At 44.7% G+C, this 17,310-nt stretch overlaps 1 protein-coding gene and 1 long non-coding RNA gene across 2 annotated transcripts in view; one reads left to right on the top strand and one right to left on the bottom strand.

The window, feature by feature from the left end:
* The first annotated feature begins 1,462 nt into the window (after positions 1–1,462).
* Positions 1,463–3,472, top strand: LOC142813876 (uncharacterized). The gene is made up of 2 exons (XR_012894711.1): positions 1,463–1,807; positions 2,218–3,472. It is a non-coding gene; the product is annotated as an uncharacterized LOC142813876 (long non-coding RNA).
* A 620-nt stretch (positions 3,473–4,092) lies between these two features.
* Positions 4,093–17,310, bottom strand: part of LOC119171599 (CUGBP Elav-like family member 4) — a 101,199-nt gene continuing 87,981 nt past the window's right edge. The window contains exons 2-3 of the mRNA XM_075893009.1: positions 6,125–6,207; positions 4,093–4,119 (exon numbers count right to left, since the gene is read on the bottom strand). Coding sequence (XP_075749124.1) covers positions 4,093–4,119; positions 6,125–6,207 — 110 coding nt within the window. The remainder of the gene's footprint in view (positions 4,120–6,124; positions 6,208–17,310) is intronic.

The raw sequence follows: 17,310 nt of genomic DNA, 5'->3' as shown, positions 1-17,310 counted from the left end.
CAGTTGTGCATGTGCCACGAAGGACTACGAAATGGACGAAAAAGAAGAACTCGCTTGCGCGTTCTAATTAAAGAGATCTCCTAGGAGACAAGACAAGACAAGACAAGACAAGATCGACCTGCTTCTGGTGTCTCAATCTCTCCGGCAAGATCTCTGTTTTGACGTCGTAACAATATTACGTGCAACTTTAAAGCTGATATCCTTCGAGAAAGCGCATGCTCGCATGCTTAAGCGAGAAATGAGAAACCGGGGAAGATAACAGCAGATATAATAATGAAAACCATTTATATCCCATCTGAGTTCCTCGATCTTTTTTCAGCCGCAATCACTCAATGGCAACCTAATGGTAAATCAGACGTACACAAGAGATGCGCACTGAAGTTTGCTCATTCTGTCCATTAAAAAGAGATCAGCGTTATCAACTGCATTTGTGGTATACTCAGCAAGCTATAAACGTTCTTGGTAATTCCTCGCATATCCGCAGATCCAACATAAACGATCTTGCCGGTATTTATAAGTGGTATATGTGCAATTTCAGTGCGGTGCATTGATAAAATGTATTAGTGTCTTCGATTCTTTCCTCATGCAGACGACGGAAGATACTGACAAAGAATGCGCTGAAGTAATGATGTCGTTTTACCAAAATGTCTTCGAGAATCTCCTAAATAAGTGATATTTCAATTTAATTTTTATGCTTCGGTAATATTTTTGATTAACTGATGGCTTTTCCCAATCGTAGCGATGATAATATGTCTATATCGTAGACTGAAACTTGAAATGTACATTGTAGATCCGCAGAACAAGAACAGCACAGGCGCATTATTTTCCCGTAACGACAACATTTTCTTACGGCTCATTGTTATTCACTCCTAGCAGATGTGTTGGCCACCATTTGCGAAGGCTCTTTCTGTGGAAGATAATGATGTCGTGAGTTGGTGAGATTCCGCCATGCGAATGAAATGCGGTTGCTCGATGGAAACAATTTATCCGCACACCACGGCTATGACAAATTCTTTTATCAGTACGTACAAAAGCGTAGCCCTCTAGTAACGAGAGGGACGAACAATTGTCTCAATGACGAGCTGTGACGAGATTAAGTGGGCTGCCACAAGCTGAGGTGGTCAAATGTGAGCACATACAGACCGCTACAGTTGCACGATGGCGCGAAATGGCGTTCACATCGCTGGTCGCTCCTTGAGACTCTGGTTAGGCTAAGGTAAGGCAAATAGTGAGGTGCGCAAATAATGAACGCATGCCTTAAAGGACCCGTAAAAGGCGGCCCCAATTGTTCATATGCCACCACCCTAGCGAGGTCGCTCACTTACGGCGAAGGCCGCGGCGATGACAATTCGCGGCGCCACATCACTGCGTGCTGCGCATGCGCTCTATATAAAACAACGAATCCCGCGTCCCTATTCGGCTACACTCCAGTTCACTCGTCACCCCCGGAAAATCTTTTCAGGCCTGCGCCCAGCAATCTGACGTCATTTCCGGCCGGCCGACTCTCGGGGAAGCCGCAGCGGCAGCGAGCGCAGCGCGAGCGGCGGTGGTGACGGTTCGGCGGCGTGGTGTTGACGGTGTTTCACGTTTGTTGCTTTCCGTTGTTGTTTTGCGGCAATTTCGTTTCCGTGCGTGATGCTGGAGTGATGCGACAATGCCGAATAAGTGTTGTGTCCCCGGATGCACCGGCAACTACAAAACAGGAAAGAAGATACAAGTGTTTTCCTTCCCTAAAGACGCCGACGCTCTCAAACAATGGCTACGCGCCATTCCTAGGAAGGACTTCGTGCCGACTTCGTGCACTAAGGTAAGAATTTGAGATGCTCCTGTTCTTAGCTTGTCGTTGCTTGTTCGGGTAGAAATCACCTATGATGGGAAATACTTGAGCGTGTGGCCGCCGGGCCTCGCGAAGCGCTGACGCCAGCAGCGTTCGCAGCAAGGATGGTCAGCTGCGCTTTGTTCACTAACAGTGCCGTGGTGTCGTCCATTCTTGCAAGCTCTCGGTGGAAGCGCTTCGTGGAGTGCGGTGACATCACGCTCCCGTGTTTCCTTTCATGTTGCTTGTACCGCTTAGCGCAGCGCTTTTATTTAGATGCTTGCGAAACGTAGGTAGACTTTGTTTTAGCTACACGGACTGTAAACACGGTCATGCAAACGGGAGCGCATTTTTTTCTTTTGAGAAGTGGCGTCTCAGACGTTCTTGAAACGTTTGTGCAGGTGTGCGCGGATCATTTCGACGCTTCATGCATTGAGAAGACGACATCGTAGACGGATCCAAGGACAGGGAGAGTTATTGAAGTTGCACTCCCAGTACCACGGTTGCGTCCTGGATCTGTCCCAACGGTATTTCCCGGCTGTCCGTCCTACCTATCACTGCGAGACCAGAGCACGAGAGAAACCCCTGACGCCAAGAGGAGCCGACAAGAAGCCTCCCAACTCGCCCGTGCTGTAGAAGAGTCGCTGGCGTCATATGAAGTGGAGCAAGAACGAGACCGGTTTTCGTCCCTCGAAGAACTAAGGGCTCGCCTGCAAGGGGTGTCAGTGTCTCCGAAGTGGACTGTGATTCATAAAGAAGAGTGCTCCATGTTTTTGAACATTATCGACTATCGTGAACCTTGTTTGAATGCGTCATTGACCGTGTTTGCAAACCTTGAAGTCTTTGCCTGCTATCAAGGTTCACCAATCAAGAACCTTGGTAGCGCTGTTGTACCAGACTCAGTTCAAAAAGTAAGTTCCTTGTTGGAAATTTTGAACAACCAGTCGATGCTGTCTGAGGAGCGCTGCACTTATTGCCACCTGGCTCAAGCAATACATTCCCTTGTTTGAGCCTTGTTTCCAGTTTTGTATCTCTTTACAAGTTGTTAGCTTTTAAAGGTGCTGTACTTTTTTCTTTTTTTTTAACTCGAACTGCCTCGGTGTCCACTGTAGCAGTTGTACAGTCCGTTTTGGTACCTAAGCTGTGTACACTTTCCTTGTGCACTCTGTGTACAGACATGTTGTGCACTGTGATTTGTTTTTTCTTAGATTTTTGTTTGATTTTTTCCCTAGGACATGCACCTACCTGTGGCAGTACAATTACTTTTCCTTCTGTCATTTATCATGCTGTGGACCACAATTTAGTCACCAGTGTTCTTATGTATTGTATTTTTTGGCAAGTGTTTGAACCTGATACCTTGTGTTGCTACTGCTACTATGATAAACGAATGGTATGTTTTCCTCTAACCTACAATTTAAATGAAAGTGTGCTTTTTCTGTTCCAAAGCTCGGGGATGTTTTTGCTGTTACAATCTGTTTTGTTTTCTGAGTTTTATGTGGCAAGATATTGTGTTTTGTACTTTTGGCATATTTTCAGCATTAAGGGCAACATCTTGTGTTGCCTGTCGTCTGCCTGGACCGAGAACAATGTGCACTGTGATATTTGTACAGACGACGTCTGGCTGTGATAAATAAATACGCATTATTCCATTCACGATATTCATTATTTCTTGATACCTTGATAAGTTCCCCCGCAACGGTGGCTCAGTGGCTAAGGCGTAGCGCTGCTGAGCACTAGGGCGCAGTTTCGATACCCGGCTGCGGCGGCCGCATTTCTGATGGAGGCGAAAAGCAAAAACGCCCGTGTGTACGAGATTTCGGCACACAATAAAGATTCCCAGGTAGTAAAACTTGATCCTGAGCCCTCCCCTACGGCGCGCTTCATCGCCTGCGTTGCGTCGGCGCGTTAAACCATACAATCAATGGATACCTTGATAAATCGTGCGGACATGGTGTCAAGGAACCTCGCCCGAGTCGGTAGGCGTGAAGGGCGCTCGCGGCAAGCGCTCGCGGCTGGCGCAGCCACCCAGCGAAGGGCGGCCGGCCGGCCGGCGCGATGTGACGTCGTCGACGTCACGTCACGTGACGCGCAGGCCTGAAAAGCTTCCGGAGGTGACGGTTCACTCTGCCGGCAATGTGACGTAATATTGCGCGCGGGTGACTTTACGTAGCGCTGTCTTCGTCGATTAGTTCTCTGCGCTACGAAAATACGCTTTGGCAGTGTGCCCATGCGGTTTCGGCCGAGCAGTTGTTGCCGCCTGTGCCCGTCAGTGCGTCTCAGCACGCTTGCTGACCACGCTGTACCTACGAGAAAGCAATGAGAGTGACGCGTAGAGAAAATCTTGCTTTGTCGTAATCGCTAATGGTGTGTAACGTTGCCGATGTCGATGTAGTCACGATCACGCCTTACGTTTACCCTTCTGCACGGCGGAAAACGGCAGCGAGGGAGTGCAAGAAACCTAAACCAGCCCCAAAGGTTGTTTTATTGTCTTTGTCTTCGTTATACACATGTTCGCGTCATGCAGGTCCGCAGTTATTTCTTTATCATAATTGTAAACAGGGTTGTGTAGTGGTCTACTTCGCTATGAAAATTGACCGCATGTACCAAAGATGCAGTTAAGAAACAGTCAGGGATACTAACCACCTGACCATTCCATAAAAAGAAAACGGGGGAAGGGGCAGTGCACAAAAAAAAAACACAAAGCAGCCCAATTTTTTCGTTCTCTCTATCCCTTTATTTTTTTTGCGCACTGTTTTGCGCGCTAATCAGCTTTTACGTTTTTCTTTTCAATTTTTCAAGGCTTCAAACAGAGTTTTTTTTTCTTAGCACAAGTGCGCCATTAAAGTAAAAACTTAGAAAGCACAAACTTAGAAACAAATCAGATGCGTCTCAATAACGAGAGATACAAGTTAAGTCAGATCAAGGTATTCCAGCGAGTTATCGTTACCTTAGTGCATCAGCCAAACACCATGCAGCGTGAGTACGACATCTTGTTTTTTTTACTTTCGATCTTCGCAATCAAGCAGGACCTCAAATGGTGCATTTAGACAAACTGTCAAGTCAGCATGTTTGTAAAAGCTGATTGCGGGAAAAGAACCCCTAGAACGGACACTTTGATAGAGCGGATGACAAAGAACTACCAATAAATGTTTTAAAAAAATGTTTTAGTTATTTGTAGTCATTTGTCCAGGCTGCCTGTTAAGCCTTTCTTTCGCTAGCGCTTTTCAAATCATTACAGCAAGTGGCAGCGCACACTAGGTTATACAACGAAAACTCACACAAATGGACGACAAATGCCCTGGAAGGAAGGATGCATTAGTAGCCCACCGGTTGTTCTAGCTTCTAAGTAAAGTTTATATAGGTATTAACACGTGCCGTTGTTACATATTATCGTCTACCTTTTGCTGCGTTATGCTCTTGTATAATCAATTTGGTTTCTGCTAAGGCACCCTTGGTTTTGATCGTTGCACTAGGCACACGTCATATGTGCACGACGCATGCCTACTTAAGCGATTCTATCCCGTAATAAAAATCAGTTGAAGTTCGGCTCTTGTGTCGTCCCTTTGTGTTCGCGTTTGTTGTGTAACCTGGTGTGCGCTGCCACGTGACTCACCGACTAGCCAGGAAGTACGTTTTAAGCTGATAGCTCATTTGCAGTCATAAAATTCTGCGAATTTAAAACTGGACACCTTCTTCTAAGAACATATACCAGTTGCGTATCGAAGCCGTCAATATCATGAAAGACATAATAAACACCTCGGTATCATATATTGCCGTTTTCTTGTAACATTATTGAATCCCCTGTTGATATGAGAACCACTCGGATATACTAATGGCCGAACGCCCGCGATACTGCTCAATATGAATATAGGAAAACTCTCGTTGGAATAATACAAACGTATACAAAAGCGGCGCACGTTTCGATTTCTTTCGGGAATTTAGTCCGACTAATCAACATAACCGATTTCTGGAGGACGAGTCTTATGACACTTGGCTCGCTTATTTGAAACCAAACCTACTCCAGTCGCGCGCAAGGACGCTATCGCATGAATTTATATCCGGCTTTACCTCATAAATTAGTGATGCGTGACATAATACCGTGCTCCTTACACAAATACAATCGCCTAGATAGCTTCTGTGGCTGAGCAAAAAAGCGCCGTCCAGGAAAAGGGCTAGCAACATCCCATTCGTATGAGCACTGAAATATAAATGAGAATTGCGGTGCGAGTTATTTGTTTTTTGGTGAAGCTAATTCGGAAGAAAGGAAGGATAAAGAGAAACTGCGGATTCATCGGGTTCACCACTTACCCCAGGAAGAGTCTTCTGCTCGTGGAGGGCATGCTGTGCTTTGATGGCGCTGTCCCGGGCGCAGTACGTGAGAAAGGCGCAACCTGCATGGCCAGGAAAATCAAGAAACGCTTTAATCAAGATCCACAGGAATGATTGATCAACCCTACATGACGTAAACACCCGCGTTACGTGGAATTCGGTAGTGATACCTGTATAATAGTACTTTTTGAATTCTGAGTCCTAGCTGATATCTACTGACAGTGAAGAACATAGAGAAACCCCATCATTTCTGTAGTGGCCTCAAGACCAGTAAACTATATACGAAGTGCACATCGCGTCACGATGGCATGCATTTTTATCAGCATACTCTTAGAGTTCTTGAAGTAGAACAAGATTTGTCATGATGTAGAATACTACATCCTGCCAAAGCAAAGCGGATTAGTGAACAAGAAGCACCGTATATAGATGCGACTAAACGCTACCGTTGAAAAAACAGAAGCTGGTTTGCAATAAGTTACTTTCTTACCTTAGCTCTTACGCTGTCACGAGCATTTATCATAAAACATTATTACGGAATATTCAGGGAAAGTAACAGCCTTTTTTGTTTGTCCTTATTACATTTTCCGTAATTTCCCTGCTTACGGAAAGGAGACCCAATCGCGGAATCATGATTGCAGGCTTCTCACAATCACGTGCTTTCTCAGAACGGCGTAAAGACAAATCGCGGCACTGCACTCGTGTAGAACTTCGCGGAGAACACAGGAAATTGAACATTGACTGCACAAGAAGAGAAGGCGGTGAACGAGGGCTAAACCAAATGATGTCCATTAATCGTTACACTTGGCGCTCGCCAGAGTCAAAAATCAATGAAGGAGCTCTAATCACTGGATCCCCGGGAGGCGTCCCCGTGCTTGAAGCGGGAGACGCTAATTGGGAGGAGCAAGTATCGACTCGGGAAACGAGTTGTTGCCCGGACGAGCGTCTAGAGCCGAGAACGAGTTAATCAGGAGAGGGGAGGGACGACACAAAACAAGCAGTCTTCCTTTCTTGCATCCCCGGCTAGTCACTCGACTAAGGTCGAACGAAGTCAGGCCACAGAAAACATCGATACACGACAGCTAGCGACTCAGCCACCTTCGAGTTCTCTCTGAGGCACTGACATCTGATCTAACTCCTCCTCGCGTCGGCTTCGTGCAGGAAGATCACAGCTCTGATAGAAAAAAGCGAGCGCAGGTCAGCAGTCTTCATGCGACGAGTCGTTTCATTTTGGACTCTACTGTAAGGGCGTGTCCGCGACTGATTCGTAGAATTGTTGCTGTAGCGGCAAAACGTGAGCATGTGGACATGACAGCAAAAGAAAAACGTGATCTAACCAGAGGAGTGCGAACTAGATGTGGAGTTTGCTGAGGAATACCTACAGATGGTAAAACAATCGAAAAGAAAGTATAACAGAGCATATATACGTAGAGCGGTACAATCAAGGATGTGTCTCTTCATTTCAATTGTGTAACTGGTAAAACAAAAGCTTCTTATGGCTGATGAGCAAAGAAAAAAAATACGACTTTGGTATCGCGAACATGAATGCTACTAAGAGACCTGCGTGACGCATACATGCACGCCGAAAAAGAGTATTACGGATACTTAAAGGGGAATAAAATCTGAATCAAAGCGATTTAAAGCATTAAAGATATGGCAAATGATTTTACGAAATAGTTAAGGGTATCTAGAGTGTAAATCATCAATTAAAGTGAATGATAGTGAATTACTGTCAACGATTGTCAATGTGAATCAAGTTTACGTGCAAAGTAAATGAAATGTTAAAGTGAACCAGCGTGAACTCAAGATCGATGGCCAGCCAATAAATGTGACAGTGTAGGCGTAGGCTCTATAGTTTTAACCAAAGAGATGGTCTTCGTTCTTTTCGAAACCTGTCTGTATGCTGTATTCATTCGCTTAATCTTCAAACATGGAACAAAGGGTGATGTGAGGATGAAAACTCCGACACGATTCACTGATGCATGCAAAAAAAAAAAAGCACCGAAGAAAGCACATTACATCCAGACCTGTGACAATTAACCTTACCACCATTGTCTCGCTTTTTTTTTTTTGCATATAGCCGCAACAGAGTTGCACGGCGTTTGTTCATTGCGGCCATATGGGGCTAGTAGACTGCGTGAAAACGAAAATTTATGGATGCACCAAATGCAAGACTACTTTGCTACTACGAATTTTTATTGTTTACTTTTTAATAACCGAGTGAACAGGAACAATGGTCGCCAAGCAACGACGAGAAGTCGTTCATGTTTTTTTAAATTTCAATTTTAAAAAAGGCGTGTGCCAGATTATGTGGCTACTCTAACTCCATCGCCATCCCTTGTACTTTATCGATAATTGTCACTTTTAGCTGGTTTTCCAGCTCTTACCTCAGAACCATGGTGTTTTCCTGAATATACAATAAATGAACCAGAAAGCTACATTTGATCCGAAAATGGTGTTAGTGCAACGTGTCATGTGTTCGCGAACCAATGCCGAGCTGTTGCTGGGAAGACAACTTTTGTCTTTGAAACATTTGCTTGACGCTGATGTCGATCAGTGGTAACCAGGTGGAGCGCACAAGCAAGAACCAACAGTTCATTCCGTGGACGCTAGAGCTCTTGCTTACATTTCGTGCCAAGCAATATTGCGTGACTTTACTATCGATGTTAATGAGATCACACAAGTTGCTATCACTAGATGTACCAAGACGGAATCGCAGAGGACTTACGTAAAACGTACATAACACCCGTTTATTTTTTTATGTACTTTGATCAGAGAAAAAAACTGAAACATTCTAAATAGAGGCAAGCCTGAAATGCTTACAAAAAGCTAACTGAATTTCTGCGCGAAAAGAACCTTCATTACTCAAAATGCGTGAATATATTTACAGACGTAAAATAGACTCGTGCGATAATGAATGTGTTCCTGGAAACATGTTTTGTTTCCTGTACAGCCCTTTTACGAACGCGTGCAGTCGGAGTTTACCGGCAGCCGTTTGGCGAAGGCTGCGAGAAAGAACTTCATTACGTTTATCTCATCGTTCTTCCGGCCGACTTGTGGCCGCAGGGCTCGGCCGTGTTGCCCCAAGTTTTACAATAAGCGTCGCATTTTTTTTCAGAACCTCGTCGGGCGAAATGGAAGCTGGAGCTGGGAGGCCTCGCTCTATTCCGTGGTGCACTGACTGCTTGCACGCGTCGTCGAAGCCGACATGCGGTGGTTAGGCACCTCCCCACACCACTTCTACAGAAAACGGAGCAGCCTTCCGTTGCTTCATGAGACGCAACTCTGCTCGAACTTTCATTTACGAGAACAAAGCTGCTTAAGACAATTAGCTAGTACAGCACAATCTAATCATGAACTATTCAGTATGATGGTAGCGTATGTGGAGCATCGGAAGTATACGCCAGGCAAGTCTTTCAAATCTCTTACAGCATAGAGCACTCTTGAGTTGTAAGGAAATCTAGATTTCCAAGTATAGAGAGCTCTGAACTGTATCCTTGCATTCGTCACGACATTCGTCATTCTATTGCGAATAAATAACGCTGTTATGCACTGTAACACGTATAATTGTGTATTGATGCTTCAACTAGTGTGATTATGCACTGTATAATTCTCCCCTTCCCCCCCCCCCTCCCACAGCACACAATACACCGGCTGGAGCCTGTGAGGGCTTTGTGAATAAATAATGGTTTTATATGAATGCGATAACTTCGCTTCCGTCATATGCTGGCTATTTTATACTGGTAATAACTTGTAAACCTATTCTGATCTTGTAAACGTATTCTGATCCTAATAAATGTTTTGTGTAATATGCATGACTAGGCTTAATGAGTGGTCTTGGCTACAACTTAAATCGGTAATTAATTCACCCGTGGTGGTGGTTTAGAAAGTGTCATCCCGCTAAGCTCGTGGACTTGAGCTCGATTTCCGGTCATGGTGGCTGTGATTCGAAGGAGGCAAATTGCAAGAACTCCCGTGTGCTCAAGTTTATGCCCGCGTTGAATGAACCCCGTTGATCGAAGCTGAACAACAGCTAGCCATTGTGACTTGTCTTGTGATCATGTTGTTATTTTAAACACGTCAAGCCCAGGCAATGATTCTTATATTCATGTGTTCGCGTAATAATACAGTGTAAGAGAGGTACACAAGTGTATCGGTATGATATCAAAAAGCGGCATCACGGTTTTCTCGATCATTTTTTCTTCTTCCCTCTCCACGTTGATAAATATTGTCTCATCAGCAGAATAATCGCACCTTGTCTGAATAAATTCATGACATGTATTCGGGAATGATTGTGAGCATTGGCGGACGCACACTCATTCCTTGATCATTCACCAGAACTATAGACCGCATATCGCATTTTGACGACAGATATCAAGCCAATATGTTTTCTGATTAATTCTGAAACTATTCGAAAGTAACGACATTCAAGGAAAAATGAATATTATTCTTTCCTCCACATCAAGGTAGCTGATCGGAGTTCATGAGTAAATACTCCTACAAAAACCAGAGTGGTGAGTATGAGTGATTTTTCCTGTCTACTTATTTACACCTGTGTACGAGCGATTTGTCACACAGAATGTTCGTAATGTTGTTCAACATGACTGCCATGCCAGTTAGACACGATTTGATGCCATACAACCATTTTTCGGCTCAGAAATTGCTAGTCAACATGTGTAAATTATGAAAGCGCCTCACCCTTAATGAAAAAAAAAAGAAACTAAATGGTAGCACGTACTCAAGACGCTTTCGGGAACGTTACTTCGCAGCAAAGTTTTTCCGCAAATAACTGAATTGCAACAGGACCACGTGATGCTCGACCTTCAGAAGTGCGAATAAGAGAGAGCAACCATGGGCCGTCAAGAGAGTCCATGATGTGGCAGGCAGGCTTCTTTCTTCCTGCCCGTCCAAGTCTGGGAGGCGCCTATGGTACCCCATGTCTTTCAGGTCTTTCCATACAGTTTAACGATCCATGCATTCATTGCAGGAGCAACTGCGTTAGCTTGCATTCTCTGCAAAATTTCAACAAGATTTTCTACAAAATTCCTAACTTGTGTAATAATTTTTTACGTTCACAATAGAAACTAAAATTTCTTGCAACAATAGAGATACCAAGTACCAAGCCTGCTAAAATAATACAGATATGCGATGCCATCGACCGTCCGAACCCATGGTACGACCTAAGCAGGATTTTTTCGTTCTTTGCACTGCCAATCAAGTTGCACCCCTTTTCCTAACCTGAGCAGTTATAATATAAAATCATCTGTCGCCACTTTGCACCAACATAAGCCGGACATGTACAGCTCTGCAAGCGCATGAGTATTACCTGTGGGGAAATCACAAAAGTATATAAAACACTAAATTAGACATAAAGTATTGATAACATTCTAGATTATTAACAGGTACGCGTGGACACATCAAATCAGGATTGCTTTCATTCTATGCAGCCTTTTATCTTAAAAAGCATGTCAGTTGTATTCTTGTGGAAGCATTTAGGACATAATTTATAAGTGACCAGTGTGTGCTCTGATGAGAGTCGAAAAGAATGGCCGGTGCTACACTGCAACCTTATCCTAATTATATTTTCTCTCAAGAAAAAAAAAACAGTAACGCATTTAAGCTTAAGAGGCTATGCTGCAGCGTAACATAAATTCTTTCCCAGAAATTAAAAATGTTTCTAAAAATACTTACCAATGAAGAAAATAAAACACTCTCCGTAAAACTTTCTTTTATTTCTTCGCTGATAACTAGGAGCAGACATTTAATTTACTGCTTTATTTATTACGTATATAAGTAACCAGAAAAAAACTGCAACACGATCCAACAAGGCGATCTTTCTATGCCCCTTTCCAGTCTCGCTTTGTTGGTTCGTCCTTTCAAGTTTTACTCGTTTATCTTTTTACTCGTAATTAGTTCCCATCTTCTGTTCTTACTTATATTTACTCATCGGCGCTCTGCCTTGTGGCAGCACGGAACGCGGAAAATTTCTTGCACCAAATTCAACAGAGACTGCTCCTCAAAAAAAGCGCTTAATCTTTCACGCAATCACGGCACATTTTTTTTTTTTCGGCGAAAAAGAGCGGCTTGTTTTTCGCCACTCTGAACTCAATCAATTGAGCCTCCTAGCATTTCCTGATTTCATTTGATGATTATTGCATTCAGCCACTCGCTGAGACAGACACACGCAATTCCCCACCGTTTCTAGTTTGGAAGAAAAAACTTTTTTTTTTTAGCATGCGTTTTTCTTTTCAGTTTGATTCCCCGTGCTCCTTTGTATTCTAGGTGAGTGTTGAGTACCTAAGACGTGTAAGCAAAAAATGACGGCAGGCTCTCCGATTTTCGTGCGGCCACACTTGATTGTTATCTTGCTTCATTCTTTTTTTTTCATATGACCGGTTTGGAAGCTCGCTAGGGTGGGGCAGTTTTTTTTTTTGTCCTTGAAACCGGGATCGGAAAAGTTCATTATTCATCGCGAAAGGCAACAGAGTAAGCATCCCATGCTTGTCTCTCGGGTTATGAGAGCGGGGTTTCTTCGAATTCACTTTCTCGTATTTTCTTTCGACGTTCGCCCCTCAGCCACGTATACCTTGCGGTGCATAACCTTATAGCTCTGCCCACTGTCTGTCTCGCTCCCTTTTTTTTTTCGGGTTAATTTCAATTTTGGTTTGCTTCCTGCGCTTGTGGTCCCCCGTCGCACACTCTCTGGTGATGCAATATTCATAAGCCCCTGCAGGGGTACCGCCGGAACAAAAGGAATTCCCGGCGGGGAGACAGAACTAGAAAGCAGCAAAAAAAAGCACGGTTAGTCCAGGGTATGGCAGGATGTGCCTGCAGGAAAAGAAGGGAGAAGCGTGTACTTCACGCCATACTGCGAACAGAAGCAGTGGACTGGGAAGCAAGGAACTGAAAGACCACTCCAGCCTTTGTAAGAGCACTCACAGCCTGTAGGTAGAAGTCGCCCCCCCCCCCCCCCCCCAAAAAAAAAAAAAATAACCGTATGCAAGTAGGAATACCGGAGACAGAAAATGGAAAAGGTGTGCGAGAAGGAGACTGTCGTTCCCTCTCAACCGGTTTGGGAGGACTCACGTCCAATCCAGAATTCATGGCGATCTGCGTCGGCTCGCGCGCGGTGTGGAGAATACTACCCTGAAACAGCCGCTGTATCAAAGCGCGGTGGTAACTTTTCGTTCCTCGAGCATTGTGACTAGCGCAGAACAAACAGCGACTGAGAAGGCGACGCCGACATGAAGTTATTTAAAAAGATATGAGTATTTCTATCCCGAATAAGCGTGAAGGTTGTCACGTAAGACGACCGCCGTTTATTATAAAAAAATAATAAATTTTCTCTTCGGTAGTTTGGTTCAGCTCAGGCACCCACGCGCTCAGAATGCGAGTGTATAGAGCACTATGCGTGCCAGTCAATCATTTTTTCACCATATGAACATATATGGCGTACGCAAATGACCCGCGGCGCGAAAAAAAAAATGTAGCAAGATAACAATCCACACAAAAGCATAGTTATTTTTTGAGAAAATAGATTAAAATCCATCAACTAGTGACGTAGGCGATATGGTCAAACATATGGTACAAACATTTTTATTTGTATTATTAGAGCTAATTTTGATTTGATTTTACCGACTACCATTGCTGGTGGCCTCCGCATTATGCTTCTCTCAAAAACAGGACCTGCGATTGATTCCCCAGCCTCCACAGCAGAGCAGCTAAGCCGCTCCAGTGAGCCTCGTACGTGCTTCTATCTCGGCTTTCTAACTTTGTCCATCTTGCGATCGCTTGCCGAGCGCTACATCTTTCAGCCGTATAGAGCCACCATCCGTATAGCTCATTCTGATTTGTTTGACTTGTAGGTGTCTCGCGAAGGAGCTCGAGGACACGGATTTCATTCTCAGCCATAAATGCATTTCCATAGCAGCAAAAAATAAAACGAAAAACGCGCCGCCCATTGAGAGAGGGAGGTAGTATAAGAAAGGAAAAAGGGGATGTTTAAGAATAAAAAAAAAAACGTTGGCCCCGAATCTGCATGTTACACTGCAAATGTCGTCGAAAGACGATAGTCTTGCGTCCGGAGAGAGTGAACAAAACGTTTATTTGATGTTCTACGCATGAAAATCGGTGAATTGTGTTCTGGAGGCACGGCGTTAGAGTGCCTCGAGCGCATCGAGGAACGTTAGACTTGAGCACCATCTGGCAGTTATCTTCCAAAACGAAGGCGTTCATGTCCGCAGAGAAAGGTGCGCGCCTGTCTCGGAAGTGATAAGGTGTAGAACGCAAAGCGACGGGCAGGTGCCACCACCGTGTAGTCGTAGCAAAGCGTTGGAAACACTTACCTTCTTGAGCATCGCGTTGCACTGTCAGCGCAGCGCGATAAATGCTACAATCCTTAGAGTTACTTGTGTGTGCCTCTCCTAGTATAAGGGCAGACACACAAAACATCGGCGTGTTGTTATGACGCCTCAGATATGCGCAATAATTGCTTTTTAGTTGACAATCGCACAACTATTAACGCTAAATCTTGAGCGAAATTGGTTGGCGCTGCGGATGGGGTCGGCCGTTTGGTGCCGTTTGAGGCATCGTTAAGGGCGGACAACAGACAAATGTATAGTCAGACAGACCAAATTTTTTTTTTGTTCAAGGTCCCCAAGAAAGGCTATCATCTTTAAAAGGGAGACTCTGTAGCTTCGCTGCAAAGTCACTCCTATAGTATTGCGTAGAAGCCACACGCGAACCTGGTCACTGAACTGCCACAACGTGTCATTAACAATATCTGAGGTTTTGCGTTCCGAAATCACGATATGATCACGAGGGGCGCCGTATGTGGTGGAGGGCTCCGGAAATTTCGAGCATCTTATGTAACTTACGGTGCACTGACGTCGTACAGTACACGGCCCTCTAGCATCGCGCCTCCGTCGAGGTGCGACCGCCGCGGCGGTAGTCGAACCGGCAACCTTCGGGACAACATCCGAACACCATAACCACTACACGGCAGACTGTCACGACGCGTCTTTCAGTGCTGTTTCTCCAGAAAACCACATGATTGATTGATTGATTGATTGATTGATTGATTGATTGATTGATTGATTGATTGATTGATTGATTGATTGATTGATTGATTGATTGATTGATTGATTGATTGATTGATTGATGTGTGGGGTGTAACGTCCCAAAACCACCATATGATTATGAGAGACGCCGTAGTGGAGGGATCCAGAAATTCGGACCACCTAGGGCTCTTTAACGTGCACCCAAATCAGAGCACACGGGCCTACAAGATTTCCGCCTCCATCGGAAATGCAGCATCCGCAGCCGGGATTCGAAACCGCGACCTCCAACAAACCACAGCAGCGCCCTCATTGCGGCGTACGTGGACTTCCGCGTGGGCGAGTGCCCTAAAACGTTGCTTTGTATATAGGCCGATTGTCTAACTGACCCATCGTGGCTGAGAGGCCTTCTTTTTGGGCGTTAACGCGCGTACACTCACAAGAAGGTGCGCGATGATTTCTATGTACCCGCAGAGTATGCACAATGGGATATTAGCTGCTTCAGTAATGTATAACATATGCCACTACAAGCCACAGGTGAATCAGCGGGGTTTAACTAAACCGTGATAGTTTTGACAAGATCCGTAATCGAATTTCCAAATCCAAAATACGTAGATGCGAACTTGAATACGTCGGTGAATTCCACAAGTCCAACGTGAGATTACATGCTAGCACACGAAGTCATTTTTCTGCCTTAGATTTATTGAGGTGCACAATAAATGTGGTCATACTTCTACGGAGTTCACTAGTAGTTTATAAACAAACAGTGGTTCCTCAAGTACTGACTGTTGTAAAGAAACACAGAATTTATTTCACTCTGTACCATCCAATTTGACCACTCCACTTGTTGCAAGGACATTGTTTTTACCCCTATATGTTACTTTGGTGACTCGAGAGTTCTAACGCAGCAGTTAGCTGTAGCCTGTGCCACCTTGACGACTCACCATTCTCAGAACAGTCAGTGCTCGATTTGTCTTCGCACAGCAAAATCAATCAAGGCCTTATTAACTATTTTTGCATGTTAGTGTCTTATTGATTCTGTTTTTTTTCACGTGCCTGATTTTCCCTCCGCTTCCCTTCTCATTTTCCCCTCCCCTTAGTGCAGGGTAGCAAACCGGATACTACTGTCCTGGTTCACCTCCCTGCCTTTCTCAATTTATTCTATCTTTCTCTCACTCCATACTTTGTAGTTTAACTTGTTCTAGCCATGGGAAATACAGCCGAGGGAGGCATGCAGCGAGTGAGATGGGGTGACGAAATTGACTGTTAAGTTTGCAGGCATAAAATGAAATCCGCTCATTCTGGAGATCAGCGGGGGTAGTGTCATCATCCGGAAGTAGAGATTCATTCTGATAGGCTGGAAGTAATGATGAATATCGAAGGTCTGCGGACCATATAAAGGCAACAACGCTTGCTCTGCAGGGTAGCTTCAGGTTTAGAGAACGTCACGTGTCTCCATTTGCGGGAAGCTGAGCCAGCTGCACGTTAATGAGAAGGAATTGTCGCCGTCGATTTCGGACATACTGCCTTCTCGACGAGCGGCTTTGCGAACATCGCTCACGAGGCGACGTTAGCGCTGACGCAGAAGCCGTGGAGCGAAAGCATTTGAGGAACTGCGCAGATTTTGGCGCACTTCGGGAGCGTCTGCCGAGGACTACTTTCCTGCTCGTGCAAATAATCCCTTCAGCTTGACGCTGCCTTTAAGTTAGAGGCTGTGAGAGCCGTCTTGACTCATTTCGAGAGCCTGCGTTGACTCACCGGAAGCAGTGCCTTTGCGTTGCACTCCACTGAACAGGATTGCCAGAAGAGGTAAATTGGATTGATAAAATGAGAGTCTGTGAGGGAAAAAAAGCAACTAAAACAAAATTCAAGAACCTCTTGTGCGAAAGAAAATAGTAACTCCATCCATGCTTATAAAAGGATTGCAACGCTTTTAGCTTAGGGTTACATTAAATACTGATCTCAAAAAAAGGGGGAGGGGAATGTACGAGCAGAAAAAAAGGTTCGCATTAATCATTTTGTTTGCGCATTACATGGTGGAACTTGAATGTTCCTTTTTTTTTCGTGGTGCCTGATGAGATTTGCTTATGTGCGAAACAACGTAATTGCAGG

Source organism: Rhipicephalus microplus, chromosome 4 (genome assembly GCF_043290135.1).
Source record: "Rhipicephalus microplus isolate Deutch F79 chromosome 4, USDA_Rmic, whole genome shotgun sequence".
Lineage (NCBI taxonomy): Eukaryota > Metazoa > Arthropoda > Arachnida > Ixodida > Ixodidae > Rhipicephalus > Rhipicephalus microplus.
The sequence above is the reverse complement of the archived record's forward strand: the minus strand, read 5'-3'. Positions and strand labels throughout refer to the sequence as shown.